This window comes from Paramormyrops kingsleyae, chromosome 18, assembly GCF_048594095.1.
Source record: "Paramormyrops kingsleyae isolate MSU_618 chromosome 18, PKINGS_0.4, whole genome shotgun sequence".
Taxonomy (NCBI): Eukaryota; Metazoa; Chordata; class Actinopteri; order Osteoglossiformes; family Mormyridae; genus Paramormyrops; species Paramormyrops kingsleyae.
This window is the reverse complement of record NC_132814.1, coordinates 9,912,793-9,932,434: the sequence shown is the minus strand read 5'-3', so window position 1 is coordinate 9,932,434 and position 19,642 is coordinate 9,912,793. Positions and strand designations below refer to the sequence as shown.

At 45.3% G+C, this 19,642-nt stretch overlaps 1 protein-coding gene across 2 annotated transcripts; it reads right to left on the bottom strand.

Moving 5' to 3' along the window:
- Positions 1–99: 99 nt before the first annotated feature.
- Positions 100–19,215, bottom strand: LOC111837995 (BRD4-interacting chromatin-remodeling complex-associated protein-like). 2 transcript variants are annotated; one of them, XM_023800515.2, is made up of 16 exons: positions 19,030–19,215; positions 18,341–18,451; positions 14,366–14,411; positions 14,075–14,120; positions 13,396–13,461; positions 10,888–12,975; positions 10,569–10,751; positions 8,228–8,824; positions 7,362–7,542; positions 7,175–7,272; positions 6,915–7,040; positions 6,759–6,808; positions 4,814–4,962; positions 4,607–4,701; positions 4,410–4,512; positions 100–3,874 (listed from the first exon to the last, which is right to left on the bottom strand). In XM_023800515.2, the coding sequence occupies exons 3-16, from the start codon at positions 14,404–14,406 to the stop codon at positions 2,307–2,309; spliced, it is 5,391 nt and encodes a 1,796-aa protein (XP_023656283.2). In that variant the 5' UTR covers positions 14,407–14,411; positions 18,341–18,451; positions 19,030–19,215; the 3' UTR covers positions 100–2,306. The 2 variants fall into 2 exon arrangements, with proteins under 2 accessions (XP_023656283.2, XP_072557941.1); XM_072701840.1 differs by lacking the exon at positions 10,569–10,751.
- Positions 19,216–19,642: the final 427 nt, after the last annotated feature.

Sequence of the window (19,642 nt, the reverse complement as noted above, 5' to 3'; positions counted from 1 at the left end):
CGGAGAAAAACTTCACTTATTTGCAATGTATTCCTTAAAAGCATCCTGTGATCAAACACACTTTTACTGCATAACAATATGACAATTTAAACAAACATATGTTTTTAAAAAGCATGGTTTAATTTACAGTTTACTAAATGTACAGTTTTTTTTAAAAAAAAGTTTGTCATTATACACAATAAATACAGTACAAAATTAATCTGTAGTACTATATTTCAAATTCTCTTAAATTTTTAAATGTACTTTAGTATTTTTTATTTGTTGTTTATGCTTTTTTGTAATTGTCCAAAAGATTTAGCAGAGGTACCAGAGACAAGGGGGGTGATCATGTTCAAGCCAGAAAACTGGGAGAGGAAAGGGGGGGGTCAGTAAAAAATTAAAAAAATAATAAAGTGACGGTTCAATTTGTGACTTTTTCCCCACCCAAGTTTTAAATGTCATAAATGCACCTTCCGCATGCTCTGTCCAGCAGGCCCCACAGCAGAATTTTGTTTGCTAGCGAGTAGCTAATCTGCGAAGCAGCAGCACACAGCAAACAAAAGGAACGTGAAATACACCCAATCCAGGTAACAAGTACTCAGTCCATATGCATAGGCAGGGGGCCCTGCCTATACATGCATTTTCCTGTATTATCATTCATCTTCCTGACAGTTGCCCTACAACACTTGCATTCTTCTTCTGAACTCCATTAGTGCTGTTGGCCAATTCACAGGTTCCATTGATCAATTTCTAGCTGAACAAAACTTTAGGAGTGCACTATGTATATATTCAGCACATTAAATTTCTAAAAACTGAAACGGGACTCATTTGAGGGCTAATTTAAGCCAAATTAAACAGCCACTGCACTTTTACTATTCTTGTGCCCTCTTGTGGTCATAGACATAAACTACACCGGTATAACATTCACAAAATATAGAACATCAAGTCAGTACCCAACAGTGCATCGGCAAGATTAGAGAGTAACTTAGTTAAGACAAAATATACCCTCTTATGCCAAAAAAAACCCCAACTGGACTGGAAAACTACAGCCAAGATGGCCTCCCTGCGATCATTGCATGATTCCTGACAGAGTTTAATGGAAACCAGATGGCAAACAGGAGCACGAGAATGTAGGTTTTGCATCTTGGCCGCGCAGCCTCAGAAATGGCGCAGGCACAAAGGTAAGGAAACGACACTGCAGCAGAGAGAGGCAGCATGACAGACCAGACGACTGAAACACAGAATGACCGACTGGTAAATAAAATGGTCAGGGTTATCTCCTTCCCACAAAAAAAAAAAATTACACAGAGGAAAAATAAGCCTTTTCTGAATGCTGTGTGCGATGATCAGTGTGATGGAAGCACCTTCAGACAGTGTTCCACATTCTAAACATACTGCGATCACGATTGGATTAAAAAAAAAAAAAAACATGTGAAATTAGGGCAGAGGAAGCCTCAGAGGGGACAAGGACAGAAAACAGAACCTCAGAATGGTGAAAAGCAAGAGGAATGATAGGGGGCAAACAATAGAGAAATGGGAAGTAGGACACTGGAATTAGGGCAACGTTTCATTCCTTCAGTCTAAAGGTGCCACAAGAGGCACCAAACAGACAAGAACCCATTAAGAATGTGTGCAAAATAAATAAAAAAAAATACATTTACTCAGCTAAGCACAGGATTCAAATTTGTCCTCATTTTCTATGACCTGCATATCTCTGTTAACTACATAATGTACACTGCAAAAACTATAATTCATCATCGGAGGTTTAATTCTGCAATAAATATTTAATCACCCTTCTGTAATATTTGGATTTTTTGGGGGGGGGGGAAGAAAACATCGATTTTACACCTAACCAAACTCGAGGATGTCGGCAGGAGCACTGCTGATTTAGAGTTAGTTGGGAAGCTGAAAGTTTTTTGATGCGGCAAGTGTGCAATTTCCCCGGGAAAACATCACTTTCAGAGCTATTCTGTTCCACGACACTAGTTGAGCCAGGATGCGTCATCCTCAGAAGGGAGAGCTTTATACCATTTGATACAATGAAGTGACACCACTGGATTTTCTGCTGTTTGGCAGACTATAGCACAAAGACATGGATTGGAAACTATAATCAGTTTCGCTTTACCTTTTGAAAATAATATTTTCTCTCTTTTTTTTTTTAAACTAGAGAGTTATGTTCAAATTAGGCCTACCTTAAGGCAGAATTTCTCAAAAATAAACTGAAAGAAACTGCTGGACAGAGCATTTCGATGTACTGTGCACGACCCCCACCGCCCCTCTCAAGAAGCTCCTTGTCTCTTCCCGTTTCCTGCTGCATCAGGGCACCGTTATCTACTGTATGTCCGTGACACCAGCTTGCCGTTCTGCCCCCTGGAGAAGGTCCCGCTGCCGTCCCCCGGCAGGCCCTGGAAGACGGAAGGGGATGCCGACGACCCCACGGCTCTGTAGGAGCTACCTGAAGGGTGGGGGTGATTCGACCCCTGACCCCTCCCTGTGTTTACGCTGGTGCTACCATTACTGCTACTACCGGTGCACGTGGGGGGGGGACCTTGCTGCAAGTTTAATATGCTGTCTATGGCACTCTGCAGGTGCTCGTTAAGAGAGTCGTCAGGGGGGGGGCTGCCACTGGAGAAGCTGGCGTTGTCCATGTCTGGCGAGTCCGACTTGTGCCGCTTCGACGGGACAAAGGAGTCCCAGGAGCCTTGGGAGCCGGTGGGAGAAGGGGAACCAAGGCGATCGGCCGGGATGGACCGCTCCCTGCTCCTGACGCCCCTTCCTCTGTCACCATCCCCCTCCTCTTCCTCCCCTCCCGAGTGGCGCAGACCATGCGACGCCCGCGAGCGGCGCTGATTTTTGATGCTGCGATTAAAAACTACCTCCACCTCTGCCAGCTCCTCTATGAACCCCGGGGGTGTCACCTTCCCCTGAGCATTAACGCTCCCCAAGCCTCCCCCATCACCTCCGCACTCCCCCCCCGCCTTCGTATTGGGAGATCTTTGGAACCTGCCGCCCCGGTTCTCCACTTTAACACTGGCTATGACGGTCCGAGTACGAGGCGAACGTGAGCCCTGCTGATGCACGGGAGAATCGGCGGGAAGGGGGGGGCAGTGGTGGCGACGGGCCGAGCCACCGGCCTCCCCCCCAGCCACACCGGGGCGCACCGGGGGGCTGATGTTTGCACGGTAGGTTTTCCGTAAAGGGAGCCGGCAGGACGTGGGGGGAGGGGTCGAGGAGGCAGCTGCTTGGCTCCCAGATTTCCCATGATGCTCCAGCGTCCCATTCACTTGTGTTGACAAGGAAGATGATGAGCAGGAGGATGAGTTTGTGGTGGAGGGAGGTGCTACGTGCTGAGCGCCGGCCGTAGTGGGCACGCCGAGAGCAGAGGAGTCCGAGCCGCAGGTAGGAGTCCTGTTTGAGGTTGCCGTGGCGACAGCAGACTTGGACTGTTGGTGATGCGGGGGGGATTGTGGGTTTGAAGTGTGATGAAGCCGTGGCTGCGAATGGACGGGGTCCAGCGCGGTGTTGTGGACCACCTTGCTGAGCCCCGCCTCCTGCTTGATCTTCAGCTTCAAGCCGATCCGACGGCGCGCCTCGTACGTCTTGATAGGAGGCTTCTTGCTGCGCTGGGGGAGGGCGTCCTCGTCGTCGGCGCCGCCGGACGGGGGGGTGATGGCCGCCTTCTGGCAGCCGGCCGGCGTCGAGCTCGTCGACCAAGACACGGACGCGCCGCCTCCGCCGTGTTTGATCACCAGCTTGGTGGGCGTGACGTGAGATAGGATGGGAGCGGGTGCCAGATTCAGAGCCCCCGCTACTGGCTTGGTAGCCCCTGTGGTGCTGGGATCCGTAGGTGCGGGGCGCTGGGCCACAGCTGCACTCTGAAGGGCTGCATATTCATCTGCCATCGACAAAGAACATCAGAAAATAAATCCTCCATACACTCCAAGACCCCTTCTGTTCTTTTCACCGCTTCAAATTTTAGCACATTACTCATCTTCACATCAACACATAAACTGCCAAATGCAGAAAGTTCTGCCTTCAATTATTCATAGGAAAAAACATCTTAGAACCACGTATAAGATGTACAGCTCATCAAGAAATGTACCAAAAGTATTTTTTTGAGGTTCTGGAGTTGGACGTGGATTTCCTTGATAAGGATGTCGTTCAGATGAAATATTTGAGCCACAGAAAACAGATGAATCTGACAAACGTCAAGTAATCACAAGGAGCCAAGGTGTAGCAACTGGTGCAAAAGACAGCGATGCACTAAATTCCTTTGACGATCATCAAAGCTCTCAGACAAGATTTGAATAAAGTAAACAGAGCAAGCACAAGATTTTAGCAAAAACACTGAAGGAAATATGCCGGCATTGGTGGGGGTCAGGGGTTAAGTGCTCACGGCGACGTGATGTAAACATGAGCAACAAAGTTACCCGGCCTCTCCTTGGCCAGCACCCGCTCTTGGCTGAGAGCCGTCTTCTCCTCCATGATGAACATCCTGTCCATCATTACCATTTCGGCAGAAGGAGCCAGTCTCTGCACATTAGAGAGGAAAAATTATAGCACGACACCCTAAAGGACTAAGGAAGAAAAAACGAGATGCATGCGAGTTCACGGGGACCAGCTGTACCTTAGATTCCTCAAACAGCAAGAGACGGTACTTGTCCACCATGGCTTGCGTCCGCTTCAGCAGCTGAGTCGCCACGGCCTCAAACTCCTCATCCACTATGTACACCAAGAGAAGGTTCTCGAATTACTGAATTCATGCCAGCACTCCAAAAAATTAAAATAAAAAAAAAATAAATAAATGAGTGAAAATACTGATATGGGGAGATACCTTTTTTGTTATCCTGAGGGGAGCAGGGGATGCCCTGATAAAGATGGTAGGGAATTAGTCTATGTAAGGCATCCCCAAAAGACTTGAAGGGTGAACTGTAATCGGGGTGTAACACGGAACCTTGCTGTTTCCTTAACTGCTCCAGCATTCTGCAAAGACAGAGCATTTGGAGACTTACTTAGAATCATAAGAACTGCAGAAGGAACAATTAGGCTTCTTCAAACTTAACATGCGCTCCCAACTACAATGGAAATTTCCAATTAAGTAACGTTCCTTTAACTGCATATTTGCAAAGAACCTGTTAAAACTTCCCTGGCCTTTTAGCGTCTACGACACTAACATGGAGACATTCAACTAACCTCTCAGAACTGCATACAACATAAACAAAATAAGAAAGCTACCGATTCCAGCCAGAGTCATGTCACCACGTTTTGAGGTATTGACCATTCCTATATTTGTGATGCTTAAATGATAACCATCCATATCTGTCCGATAAACACAAACAATTTGAGTTAGTATGTACTTAGCATTTAGGGCATATGCAGTAATGCTTCTTTACAATGTTTGCACCCAGTTTCCATAACCGCTAATGAAGAGCAAGTCAGGCTGATGTGGAATGTATATCTGGAAGCACTTGACACCGACATGCTAAGCAGACTGGTTCCGATGTGAAGAGCTAATGTCGTTTATTGAACTCCAAACACGCTCTAAGGTGTTTTTTTTAGCAGTCATTTCAAATCAGCTGATGCAACAATACACATTGATCCAGACTCTCCATGTGGGCAAGGACACTTATCCTGTACCATGCAAGTTTTTCTGCATTCCTAATCTGAAACAATTTATGAGCTTCAGCAGCGACTGTTGGTGTATTATTGTACCTGCCGCCTGGTTTATGAAGCTCAGCGACCTTGTTTTCCTGACTGATCCCATCCGCAGGTCTAACAAGGCATCCACACCTCTTTCTGAATAGAACGTTAGCATTCCAGGTGCGTCAGACAGCAAAGAGCTATTTCTCCTGCTGTTATCTACACCATGAGCTTTTATTCTGCCTCTCGGATGTTTGTTTTCAAAGCTCTTTTCTCCCAGAAAATGTTGCACTGCTGCTTATTCACTGCCCAGTTCAGTTGTTCTTGTTGTTGAGTCTTTGTTAAGAGCTTTGAGGCATCTTTGTTCAGGAAGAACTCCATGTTTAAACAAACAAACAAACAAACAAACAAACAAACAAACAGGAATTCACCTGAGGAGGTACAGAAGTGGATCTGAGAGCGTTTTTTGTAGTTTTACAGCAAATTTGGCAGTACTACACCAGGGAGTTAAACAATAATAATGCTAACAAATTATCAGATTATCTCGCATTTCCAGTCATTTCACAATCAAAATATGCAGGATAAAAAATGGCATTTGAATGCAATATTTTTCTCCGCATTACTGGGCACAAAGCTTGACTCCACGCCCAAGAGTAGTGTTATTTTTTCATGTACATTGAGGTTTCCCAAGAAACAGAAATGACTGTTTACAAATATCCATTTAACCATCAAACCGGTACAGCTGTGCAAAGTTCTGTATCCATAAGCGGCTGCTACCGTGGATTCCAGCCACACTTAGTATCAGATTTCCAAGGCACATCCAATTTTACATAAACCATTACACACACATACCTGTACTCAAATCTTTGTAGGGACTATCCATTCATTTCTATGGGCAAAACCTTCATCCCAACTACAACAACCTTAATCACCTACCCAGCCCTAACCTTAACCATAATTAACAAAATACAGGTTTTGGTACTTTTGGTATTTTTAGTTTTTTGATTGCAGTCACGCATTTTTATAAAATTGAATTTCCCCTTCAAAATTATCGTTTTTTCCCTCACACTGTGGGGTCCCCACAATGTAATGTATACCTGGACACACACACACAAATGCTAGAAACAGTAGTTACCAACCTGGCCTCCTTGCTGGGCTGCACTGCAAAAGGCAGCTTCAGAGCCGAAGTCTAACAGCAGAAATACACTATCATTCAATGTTCGTCATTTGAAACATCTTTAACTCAAACACACACTGAGAACTGCTTCGTATTACAGCACTGGACGTTTCCTCGCCTGTGTTTTGATGGAAGTGGGAACCTGCGGTGAGGCCAGCTGGGAGACTGCGGAGCACACAGCCTGTGTCTGGAGCCCTGTCTTTCCAGGAAGCCCTCCGAATGAGCTGATGAGCCCTGATTTTGGCTAAGAAGAAACAATGCAGACAAGGGTCAAGGAGATGTGTGGAGAAAGCAGTAATGTGCAGTTGACCCTTACTGTTGGCAGTCAGCCTACTTTCTCGTCCAAAACCGATACACCGCTTTGGGGCTCGTCCTCACCTGTACCAGCTGGTTAAGGCTGCCTGGAGTAACCACTTGTTTGACTGTGGCCTCAGCCATTCCTGGAGCCCCTGAGAACGTCTTGAGTTCGCTGGACACTGGACAGGGATGGACCATGAGAAGGTGCGGGGATTAACAGACATCAAGGAACCCATGCATCTCTTGATACTGGAGCAGAGAGCCTTACCTGTAGCTGAAGTCTTGACCAGCACAGGCGCAGACTGCAGCAGAGGGCCTATCTGGGTCAGGGTCCCGACCCCAGAAGAGGTGCTGATCTGGGCCGCAGGCATGTCCTGCTGGGGGCTGAACTGACTGGAGGCGAGGAGCTGAGCTTGGGGCTGCTGCTTGAGAATTATACTCTGCTGGATCTGTGGGCACAGCTGGGATTCAAACCCGCACGTTTACGCCGAGGCGTCCGCGCTACGCTAACTTAGCGGCGGGAGATCTTCCCCAAAAGTCATATCACGATCTTTTTAACACACAACCGCGATCAACGATCTGAATTGCGATCGTTTTTCCCCAATTTTGAAATGTACTGTCAAGAATGTCCAGACTCAAGCAAGTCTATTAGCACCGTTTAAAAACAATATTTCATTAAAGATATTGTTTTCAAAATGGTCATTAAAACCTGAGTTAAACTTTATTTTGAATTAAGTAAAGTTGTAATAACCAGCCAATAGATAATCACTAAACACAGATTTTCCAGGTGCTCCAGGTGTTAAGTCTTTTTCTGGCACCAGGTCCTCATCTACCATGCCAATAGCTCACAATGAATTGTTTTTCAAAAACGTTACGCATAAAAGACCCTGTGATAGATGCATGTGATATGATTTGGCCAATCAGCACAGCCGCCTAGTAGGAAGTCATTCTGTGGCTTGTGAACATGGATCCACGTTAAGTTTGGAAATATTACAGGAAGACATAACAGGTCACGATCTCCATATTTTACATGAAAAGTAAAATTGTGGACGTCTTCAAGATAGATTGCGATATAAAATTGTCAGATCGCTCACCCCTACGATAACTAACGGCAAACGGAAGAGGAGAACGTACCTGCTGGAGTCTGTCGAGCAGCTGCTTCTGCTGAGGTGATGGTTGGGCCACGGCAGACAGGGCCTGCAGCTGAGCGCCCACCAGCTGCAGCGTCTGCTGCTGCTCCGCAGTCAAGCTCTGCAGCTGCGTCGGCTGCTTCGTCTCCAGGCCGGACGCAGCCGCCAAATGGAACTGCACAGCCTGTGTCGGGGCCGGCTTGGGGGAACCCGAGGGCAGGGGCACCTCTGACAGGAAGGGAACGGGGTGTGACAGGGGCTGACTCTGGCCCGCGAGCTGCGGCGGGGTGTGTGACGCGTGTTGGGGAGATCCGGAAATCTGGTTGTGGATGATGAAGAGGGGGGGCAGGGATGATGGCGTGCAGGAGCGGGAGGGGGGCTGCGCTTGAGGCTGGGGAAGGGGCTGCGGCTGGGAGGGGGGGCGGGTCTGAGGCTGGTGGTGTGGGGACTGAATCTGCTGACTCAGAATGAGGGGAGGGGCCTGTGCTGGCGAAGGGGTGTCCGACTGCCTGCCTGAAGGGGGAGCTGCGCTCGCAAGTAGGGGCTGAAGAGGAGAAGCCCCCAGGACCTTCGCCTGTGCTTGGTGTCCCGTTGAAGGGATCTGTGAAAATGGATCAATGGCGACAGGGTCAAATATCCGTAAGCTACGCCAACATATATTTACCAAGACTGTCACAATTAAAAAAAAATAATAATAATTTTAAAAATGCACTAACATTTACTAAGCAATAAAAAAATTTAAAGCCACAAAGAGCAGTTATTTATACATGACATGAACACATAGTTATACAGGTTTAAACAATTGCAAAATAGGTATTAATATTTCTGTAATGTCTTCTACATGCATAAGATAAACATGATCGTTTACACTTTTTCCAAATTTTTTATCTGACAAAAATCTGGTGATTTTGTCCTTTACAATTAACATAATCAGAGTTAACTCCACAATCAAAATAGAATTAAAAAAAAAAAAAAAAACTAGAATTCAATGCTGCTGACCAGTAAAACTACTCAAATCAACCAGTATGCTGGAAGCAGGAACAAGCAAAAGCAGCGACAACACTAGAGCGGCAGCAATGGCGGAGGGTTTGGGGACGGGAAGGAAGAGAGAGCCCACAAAAAAAGACAGAAAAAAAATCCACCTCTCTGTGCGATTCCGTGCTCATCAGAAAGCCTTAGAGTAAACATGTAAGAACAATACCCACAGACTGTGGATCCAGAAAGAGTACATTGAGAGAAAGCGTAGTTCAGACAATATTGATTGAACTTGGCATTGTGCAGCCAAGATTCCCTCCAAATGCAGCAAAAGGGAAGAAGTGCAAAATAGGGATGATAGAGGGACCCCATGTCAGTCCCTACTGCACTGTGCGGCGAGGCACAATGCACCGTGGCCCAGAAGGCAGGCCGGTCATCATGCACAGTGAGAACAAAATGCAGGCCTGTGCATTCTGGAAACGCACAGTTTGCTGCTGTGGTCAAGGGTGACTGGAGAGCTTGGGGTGAAACTGGGGCATAATCAACGACAGACCCATCAGTGATAGCACTATTAAAAAAGAAAAAAAAAAAAAAAAACAGAAGATGGTATAAGGAAGTGATCTGTGGTCGAAAGAGGAAGACTGGTAATCATACGACCATGCGTTCTGTCGCTACCAGACCGAGACCTACAGACTATGCAAATGTCCTAAAACGTTCCGGAATGCAAAATAGACAAGCACTTATCGACCAAAACCACCAGAATCTGAAGGCACTACATAACTTCTGCCCGAAATCAGGAAAAATGGCAGGCGATGACACAGACTACCGCAGACCTGCACGTCTCCTGACGGAGCATGACCAACTGAGCACGAGAAGCCAAACAAAACACCAGGTGTTATTAGACAATCAGCAGCTTCTACAGCAAACAACAAAAAAGATGTGCATGCAAAAGCCAGTTATTTCTTGGAATGTAAACATGCATGCAAATGATAAACCCTACGCTAAACCTAAATGTGAACAGAAAGCAGTACCAGGCGTAGCTGAGGAAGAGGGCAAAAATGCATAAGGACAGAAAGAAAACAGAAGTTACTAATGATGAAAAGGCAGGAAAAAAACAGGTAGCATCGCTTTGGGAAAAATATATTGTAGCAGGTAAAGGACGACTAAATACCAAGGAACTTGCAGCAGAAGTAGTTGGAATGTTGACTTTACGGGGACTGGGGATACCACAGCATCATATGAACAAGACAGAAGCTAATTCTCTGACCACAGACAAAAGCAGAGCAAAACAATTTTGGGAGAGCAAGGGGTAATTTTGTGGTGGTGAAGCAGCGGCAGCAAGTGGGGGCTGAAGGAGTGGGCGTGTCTACCTGATAAACCACCGCTGTCTTGTTGGTGGGACTGAGGGAAGGGGCGGGGCTTTGCCCTAGCCATGTCTCAGCTGATAGGCTCTCATGACCTGAAGTGGGAGGAGCAGCGCTGCTGCTGACGATGACAGAAGCGGGTACTGAGCCCGACGGGGGCGAGGCAGTCTCAGTTTTGTGCTGCTGCTCCTGACACGGGCAAGATTAACGTTTCGACGTAGGAAGAGCAAAAACGGTTATAGAGAGGTCAGCTGTCGGGTCAGATCGTTCGTTAGCTATCACCAAGTGTTTACGTCGACGAGAACAAACGGCAGGCGGCACTGACCTGATGCAGGAACATCTGCAGAGGCTCATGGTTCACGAACACACCCGAGGCCGGCTGGGTGAGGAGCAGCTTCCCAGGGCTGTGCTGGGCCTGGGGGACGACGGGGGCAAGAGTCGAGGCGCTGGATGAGGTGGAGGAAGACGACGGCGAGGCTGACAGTGTGGAAGAAGGGATAGGGACTGAGGGAGTGGCTGGGACAGTAAGGAGGGAGGCAGGCGGCACGGGGTGGGCCGCCTGATCCGTCGTGCTGCCAAGAACAGCGACGCTCTCGGTGGGTTGGCACTGGGCGGTCGCCACTGCCCCGCTGCTGTTGCTTGGGATGCCACCAACTATCTGCTGTTGAGAGGGCTGCAAGCTGACAGCAGGGTTCAGGCCTTCCACCTGGCTCAGCATGGCTAGGGAATTTTGGATGGGCATCCCTTGTATAACCGCGGCGTGGCCAGCAGCCTGCTGGGCCTGCGATTGAGTCTGAGCCAGAGAGACAGGCATATGGATGAGAGCGGGGGGACCCATCTGACCGGGCTGTAGCTGAATGTGTCCCGAGAGGATATGGGCTGTGCCAGAATGCCCCTGTGACGTCAAGACCTGGCCCAGGTTGAGGTTCTGATTAGTGGTGAGGATCTGATTAGTGATCAGCTGCCCGCCGGGGCCCTGGCTGGTGATGATGTGTCCGCCAGGGTGCTGAGCCAAGATCTGCCCCCCCGTCTGCAGCTGGGGAAGGAGGAACTGCTGCTTCTGACCTTGTAGGACAGCCTGGGAAGGAATGACGATGCTGCCTGGCTGGTTCAGCAGGTGCACGCTGAGCGGTTTTCCCGTCGCCTGCGGCGCCTGCTGCTTGAATAGAGCCTGGGGGAAGGAAGTCCCCTGGGGTGTCGACGCACTTAGGACCACATTAGCGCCGGGTTTCCCGGCAAGAAAAGCCACATTCTGGGCTGTGGAGACCGGCACCTGCGCCTGCTGCACCCCGACGACTTTGCTAGAGTCATTCGGCAAAGAACTAGCGATCGAGAGCTGCTGCTGCTGCTGCTGCTGTTGCGGTTGTGGTTTGTAGAGTCTGGGATGAATGACCCCCCCCTGGGGAGGCTTGGGTTGGATGGGTGTTGGGGTGCGCTGGATAACGACGTTCTGCATGACAGCACCTGGAGTCAAAGGTTTCTGCTGGGCTGTAGCTCCCGCACCGATAGTAGCACCACTAAAGCCGACCAGCCCGCCAGCGCTACTCAAAGTAGGTCCACTGTTGTTGCTACTGCTGCTAACACCGGGACTGCTCACGCCAACGCCAGCCCCATTGAGTGCTGGGGAACCCAAAGTGGCCTTGCTTCCTTGGATCAGAAGACCCCCGCCTCCAGCTGAGCCCAGGACCGGTCCTCCTAGGCCCCCCTGTGTGCACGCGACCCCAGCCTCCGGCCCAGGCTGCTGCAGCTGGTAGCTCCCTATCGTTTTGGCCAGGATGGGCTGACCCGACTGGTTAATAGTCATGACGGTGGGTGGTCCTACCACTTGAATCTGTCCGATTCCCAAGTGTCCAGACTGACTCCCATTGGGCAGGGTCTGTAGGCTTGAGAGTGGCTGCAGGGTCACTTGCTGCATAAAAGGCTGCACACTGATGGTCTTGTTCATCCCCTGAGGCTGGAGCTGCAAGCCGGAGTGAGCCAGAACCGGCCCGATCATGTCCTGTGCAGCATTAGGGGGCGTTGCAGTGGAGCCAGAGGAGGGGAAGATCTGACTCGAACCTCCAACCCCAACTCCTATGCCCACCCCCACTGCGCCCCCCCCGGCTCCAGAGAGATTTGGATCAGGAAGAGTTTGCACCACCTGTGCCAGCCCTGGTAACACAAATGAGCCCAGGTCCAATTCCTCTGCCTCCTGTAGGCTCTGTTCCGTGATGTTGGCTTCTGCCAGGCTTTGCTGTAAGATGTCACACGGTTCATTATTGGTCCCCATGCCGCCATTGTGGCCACCGCCAGCTGGTGAGCCGCCGAGGATGTCATCGTCCTCCAGGAAGTCCAGATCCACGCTGCCGCTGGGAACCTCTGCTGGCACGCTTGTTGACAGCTGATTGGTCTGCTGGATCTCTGGCACATGGCCCTAAGACAGAAAAGAAATACCGCAAATGGAGACAAAGGCATATGAGGATGAGAGGCAGAAAGGAAGCAACGCTGGAGAGTTAGGCTACGCTTATGCCTACAAGATGGACAGGACAAAAACACAAATAAGGACAGCAAACAGAATCAACCCTACTGGCTACCAAGGACTATACAGACAATACATTAAAATGATAGTGGTTTCAGTAAACAACCGGTAGTTCAGGAGGTGAACAAAGAAGTGGTGCGTGAAGTGCTAAATAAAAGGGAAGGACTGGGAAAAAATGAGAAGGAAACTGGAGTCTGGTGTGATCGAATGCACTGTGGTGGCTTGGCATGACAATTTTGGCGGGGGTGGTGCATAAAAGGGGCTGATGGATGAATGAGGGTGAGGTGGGGAGGTGGGGGGGGTGGATTTACTCACCCCAGCAGTGTTGAAGAAGGAGCTGGAGGGCTCAGTTGAGCAATCCAACAGGTCGTCGGTGTCCAGCTACAGACAAAGCGGGTGGGTATGGAGGGAACCGCACAGCCAGAGCCGAGAGCCACAGCCACACGAGGGCGCCAGAGCACAGAGGGACAAAGGAGGACAGAGATGGGGTCATGATCATCGGGGCGGGGGGGGGGTGTGTGGAGGGGACAGGGAGGCAGGAATTTAATAAAAGTAAGGAATAAGAGAAGGGAGAAACAATGAGGAAAAGGAGACAGGAAAATCAATTAGCATTTATGTAATTCTATTTTTAAGAAGCAAAAATCAAGACAAATCAAGGGATGCAGTCATTTTTATTGAATAATAAGGAAGGGTGGGCAAGAGGGAGTGAAAGAGATGCTGCTCTACAGCCAGGGTATGTTGGTGCAGTAAGTTTGTTTAGGACCATAAACTGCAGGAGCACGTATGGTAATATTTAAGGTAAATGGCACCATATTCATAGGTTGGTATTGTCATCGGGATTGGGCATTGCAAACTCTAGGGTGGGAAGGTGTTTATAATGCAGAATACAGGGGGAGGATTTGGCAATGAAATGAGATTAGGGAAGTTGCATGGTTTGCGAAGAAGGCAAGTTGTATTTCTCTCACAGGGACATATCACTTTAGTTCACACTTACAAGCGTTTCTGGTCCATGAAGGAAATCGTTGAGCGCCTGCGGGTCACTATAGAGAATAATCAGATGATGCACGCTCAGCATGACACACTGATGATTTGTTAAAGCTTTACAATAATGTCTCACTGATAGCATACTTTTCTACACAGCTAAGATACAGTCTAGCAGGAAATCTACCAAATGTAGATGTCGCTGATCCTGCAACGTTCCAAAACCACTTGCAGTCCTCATAAGATCCCAGGTACTACACATTTCTCCATGATGACAGAATATAGAAAGATAATGAAAGCTCACCAAATAACATCTAACAAGCACCTGCCATCTTCATCATCCATGTCAACTGTAAAGTAATAAAACGTGTTACAAAACAAGCATGACACAACAAGTAGTAAAAAAAAAAAAGAGGCCAAACAGATAACGTTAAACGCTTGCCTGCCAAGCCTTTCCCTGAAAATCTGAGACAAATGACTGCAATAACACAGACATCATTTCAACAGTCAGTGTCATTCAGGCATTTGACAAGTGAACAGAAGGATAATGTAATACTTTATTACAGTTTGGACCTACCATGGCTATTCAATTATCATCCATACAGTATGATTACTACTAGGGTTGCAAAATTCTAGGAATATTCTTGTTAATTCCCATACTTTCCCGTTAATTCCCATGGAAAGTTTCTAATGTGGAATATTTCCAAAATTCCCCAGCTTAACTTCCCATGGAACGGAAAGTTTCAGGAAAATTTCCAGAAATTTTCCAGTCCTTTGCAACCCTAATTACTACTGCTGAAACAATAGCCTCCTACAACTAAAATTTGTACTGATATAACGTTTTAAACTTAACCTTCTTTGAAAATGATCATTTCTGAAAAGCGTAACAATATTGACAGGAGACAATGATTTGGATTATATAACATCTTAAAGGCCAATTTCACTGCCGATTTTAGATATTTAAAAACAAAGTAGAAATATACCTGCAAAACTCCCACTGAAAATTAATATGTAGCCTAATGTATTAGTGTACTGAAAATGCCCCCCCCCCTTTGATAGTAATATGCAAGAACCTATAAAACATCTCAAAAACAAACACACTACAGAACTTTATTTACTTAGGTAATACACTGCTGATTATCACCAAAAAAAATATGCAAATCGCATATTACTTCATAGTAATAAACTGACTCATTATACTAGGGTTAATCAAATCACAGTCCTCAAAGGCTGAGCCCCGCTGATTTCCCAGCCTTCCTTTACCTGTGAGTCAGGTGTGAAACCTCTGGCCAATCAGAATCAGTCATTTTTAAATTAACTACCTGGGAGAGCTGAAAACACGGCCTGGAACTGGAATTGAGAGTTTATTTGAAGAGCCGTGCATTATTTTAAGTTTGCATATACAAAAATAAATACATCCATCCATAATTTCTTACCCAATACATATCATTTCATCCAGGTAGGAGGCACCATGGACAGAATGCCGGTCCAGTGCAAAGCACACACTCATATGCACATTATGAGATGCCAATTCACCAAACCACATGGTTTTGGACAGTGGCAGAAAGCTGAAGTAGCCACTAGCTGAAGTAATCACCGCAAACACAGGGAGAGCATGTGAACAGCACGCACACACAGCCGGGCACGACACGCAGGCATCCACAACCCCAGGCCTGAGACGCCCCGCCACCCTAGAAGCAGGTAGACCTATATTTCATATTTTACTACTCTATGTGAAAACAAGCCAGTGCAACATCAATGTGCTGCGGAATTCACAAGCAAATACAGATTTGCAGGATATGACATCAAGGACTTAATAGAACACATCGCACAATACTCAAAAAAGAATCTTCATTTAGTTTTAAAACATCATTTCTATGGTAATGCAGATTAAGATAAATCACTTGAATCTAATCCATGTTTATGTATATATTTTACAGGTTTATGATCTTGAGAAGAAAAAAAAAATCCAATGAGCATTTCAGATATTCTGCACTCTATTCAATAAATACTGATGTCGCATGCATTGTTGTATTTTTTGGGGTAATTTAATAATAAATTGCCTTACTTATGATCAGTCCATTCAGAAATCATTCAGGCAACCTAATGCAGTTGAATAAAAAGTGATGAAGACTAACTATACATTATGTTTGATAAACCAAATGTAGGTCTCTCAAATGTACTTTATTTAATTGCATTAATAGCAAAAAAAGGCATCTAAAAGTACTGGAAACAAAATAAGTATATTCCCAAATGTCACTAAGGTAATAAGTCTGATAACTAGGGTCATGCCAGGTAGGTGCATAATAGCCAACACATCAGCAGAATACATATACAAACATTTGTATGTTCATTGAATATAACACAAAAGGAACATTTTCAGATCAAGAATAACTGCAAACAAATACATAGACCCATAATTAAGATGCATATAAAGATATATATGTAGGTAAAATCAGGAGTTCTGAAACTTTATTTGGGAGCACCTATAGTATTCTTGTTTTAGATTGAACTATTAATTAAGCTATTGATTGAATTCTGAGCTATTTTCAAAATGAATCCGATTCATTTTTAGGAAGTTGTTCTCACAGCAAAGCTCCCCCCTCCCCACTTTTAACTTAATGACCCATGTACTTGGATTTTTAAATAGTTTATGGCTTGTGAACACTTTGCATCAATAATTAACCGTAATCTATTTCTACTGGTGTTGCTAGTAAAGCCAGCACACCAAACTACATTTAGTTTCCTTCCTATAGTTCAAAAGTGTTAGCACAAGGAAGACATACATTATTATTTTGTTGAAGCCCATTAATGAAAAGGACAATTGCTGGAAAACCAGGACAGTCAGGAGTTCTCTAGGAACAGGGTTTGAATTACAATCCTGCCATAACTCAGTAGTGGATAAGCACATAGCCAAAAGTCACCGGACGTGCAATTCCCTCTTCTTTCTCTTTGGATTGTGCATCTGTCAGTCCGGTACTATTGAACTACAGCTCTGTTTTCCACTTTCAGTATTGGGGATTTAGGGGACAGAACATTACACTTCTAGCAATGCAGTAATACACGAGTGAAATAATCAGGCACTTCACTATAAGCTATCTAAATTTGGCGCGTCTAACAAAAATATGCTCTCTTTTGAGTCTGCAGGGGGGGTAGGTGAAAAAACACCGGCAATTCTCACAGCCAAAGTTGACCATTCCAAGCGGCAGTATAGAAAACTGAAACTGGAGATACAAAAAAGGCCATTAAACACGCATTTCTACAGGCTGTAGAGAGAACACAACATTACAATACTGCGTATGCAAATCAAACATGGTTCAGACACTCTACATTTTCAAAAACACTGACATGCAACCTTAAAGTGACAGTCCCATAATTAAGAAAACGAACCGAAACTAAATACTTCCAATTCTTTATACAATGCATCAACAACCATCACAAACCTAACCTCGAAAAATCAATCCTCTCAAATACTGGGACCCGATTTTAGATGAACACCTGGTTCGAAATCAAGAGACAACAGGCAAAGTAGGCGGAGACGAAACTTAAGAGTTGGTATCAATAAAACGCGCACTTTCAATCTCAACATAACACAAGAGGAATCATTTGCCTGCTAGGCAATAAACATTATGAAGTCTTCGTTTTTGGAGATCAGGTGAAGTAAACATGGATAAAGATCAAGGAGACAGCAAGGAATAACTCGGCTGTTATGTGTATATCTACTGCTTATTAGCTGTATGTAGCTTTGCAGCGCGTTATGTTTTCGTTGAACAACATCGTTTACTTTAAAATAGAAATGTATAGGTTTCATTGGTTGTGCAAGTGGTGAGCATCCACATATACAGCGATAATACATAAACACAGCGTATCTCTATATAAATATATAAAAGCAGGCTCAAACGCAGTAGCTGTCCAATTGGCAATGTAATCATGTTCAGATACGAATACAGGCAATTTGACAGACACATTGACATAATTTTTTATATGACAATAAGTTGATAGCACAGATAACCACATATGAATATTAATGTTGCATTCGTAAAAAAAAATATGCGTATAAATATTGAGTCAGCTAGCTAGCTAATGTTAGAGTACTCTTGGACCAGGGTATGTTTTGGAATGCGTTTTTAAAATAATCCGTCAATGTGAACGTGAAGGATTATGTCATCTTGAAGGCGCTAAATGTGGGCTTTACAGTCCGCTTGGTGTATACGAATGTTGCAGCTTTATTGGAGTAATACAGATTTATAGAGAAATTACTACATTGTAACAAACTCACCCGAGACGATAGAGGTGCAGGCAGCGCGGGGTCTCCGGCTGAGGCCCGCACGGGCTTCCTTACAGGACCCGACAGAGCAACATTCAAGATTGGGAGGTCCATTGCGTTTGCCTGTTCAATAAGCATATCATCAAGTGTGTATAGTACTGAAAATAACCGTTCTATGAGAAAGGGAACTTTTTTACATTATCCAATCGAAAGTATACACTTTTATAATTTTCAGAACACAGCAGGCCTGGGCAAAAAAAAAGATTTATTTATTTCTATATTTACCATAAAAACTAAACAGTGAAGAAGAAAATAAATGCCACTACGCGAATTGGCCGGTACTTGTAATAGCAAAATAATACTGCTAATAAATGTTTTTTTTTTCACCTAAATCAGTTAGTAATAATGATGCCCGAAATGTTTGTCGTTAATACTAGCATTTATAAGAGAAAATGAAATTAACATTGTTTTCAGAAACCAGAAAAAACTAAGCCTGGGATGATTTCTCATTAGTATAAAAATTAATAAAACATATCTTGCTCGTAATCATTTTAAACCTCAAGTTTATTAAAAATGCGAAATATTGTGCGTATTTTAAAACTATAACGATGTACTCGAATTATTTATATAACTATTTCTTCCTACGAATTGGTTATCCATTCCCGCATCACGGTCAAATCTATATAAATAATTTGACCTACCGAGGGCAGGGAGTTTAAGACATACAGGGAATACTGTTAAGGGGGGAAATATAAAGATGTAGTGACTTTAGCAGTTCTCACATTTCCGTTATAAACACCACATGTGTGCCAGTTTGTTATCAGGTAATGCCTATAATTACATTAAAATATTCTGTCACTCAGGCGAAAAAGCGTGCAACCGCTTCCTGGGTCCTACCTCTGTCTGTAACAAAACAGTTGTTTTCAAGGTAAAGAAATGCCGTCGTTTATTGGTTACAGATATTAAACGTCACAAAGAGGTGGGCGTTTTTTGACTGAAGCCACACCTCTCTTTGACTGGCTTAGTTTAAAGCGCTGTCGTTTGTCGGCAAATTATTAAGTGGGCGTGGCTTGAAAGTTGTTTATACTTTATCATTGGCTGTTTTTGAATCAGTGCGATTATTCTGTTTAATTTTTATCGGGCTTTAATTAAGTTTAATTCATGGATGGAGATACTATTGAACATGCGAGTTTTTGTCCCGGTGTTACGTTGTTGTATGGTGTTATAGTTTACCCTGACTGAATCGAATCATTACAACTTACATTACAGCTTATGATTCAGTACAATATTCAGTTGTGTTTTATCCTTATTCGA

Bases quoted from the DNA above. Each gene is read 5' to 3' on its own strand.
- LOC111837995 (XM_023800515.2), bottom strand. From the start codon at position 14,406: ATGGATGATGAAGATGGCAGGTGCTTGTTAGATGTTATTTG. The intron at 14,121-14,365 runs GTGAGCTTTCAT...TATTCTCTATAG, and splicing joins TGCTTGTTAGATGTTATTTG to TGACCCGCAGGCGCTCAACG. The intron at 7,041-7,174 runs GTGAGGACGAGC...GTTTCTTCTTAG, and splicing joins GCCTTAACCAGCTGGTACAG to CCAAAATCAGGGCTCATCAG.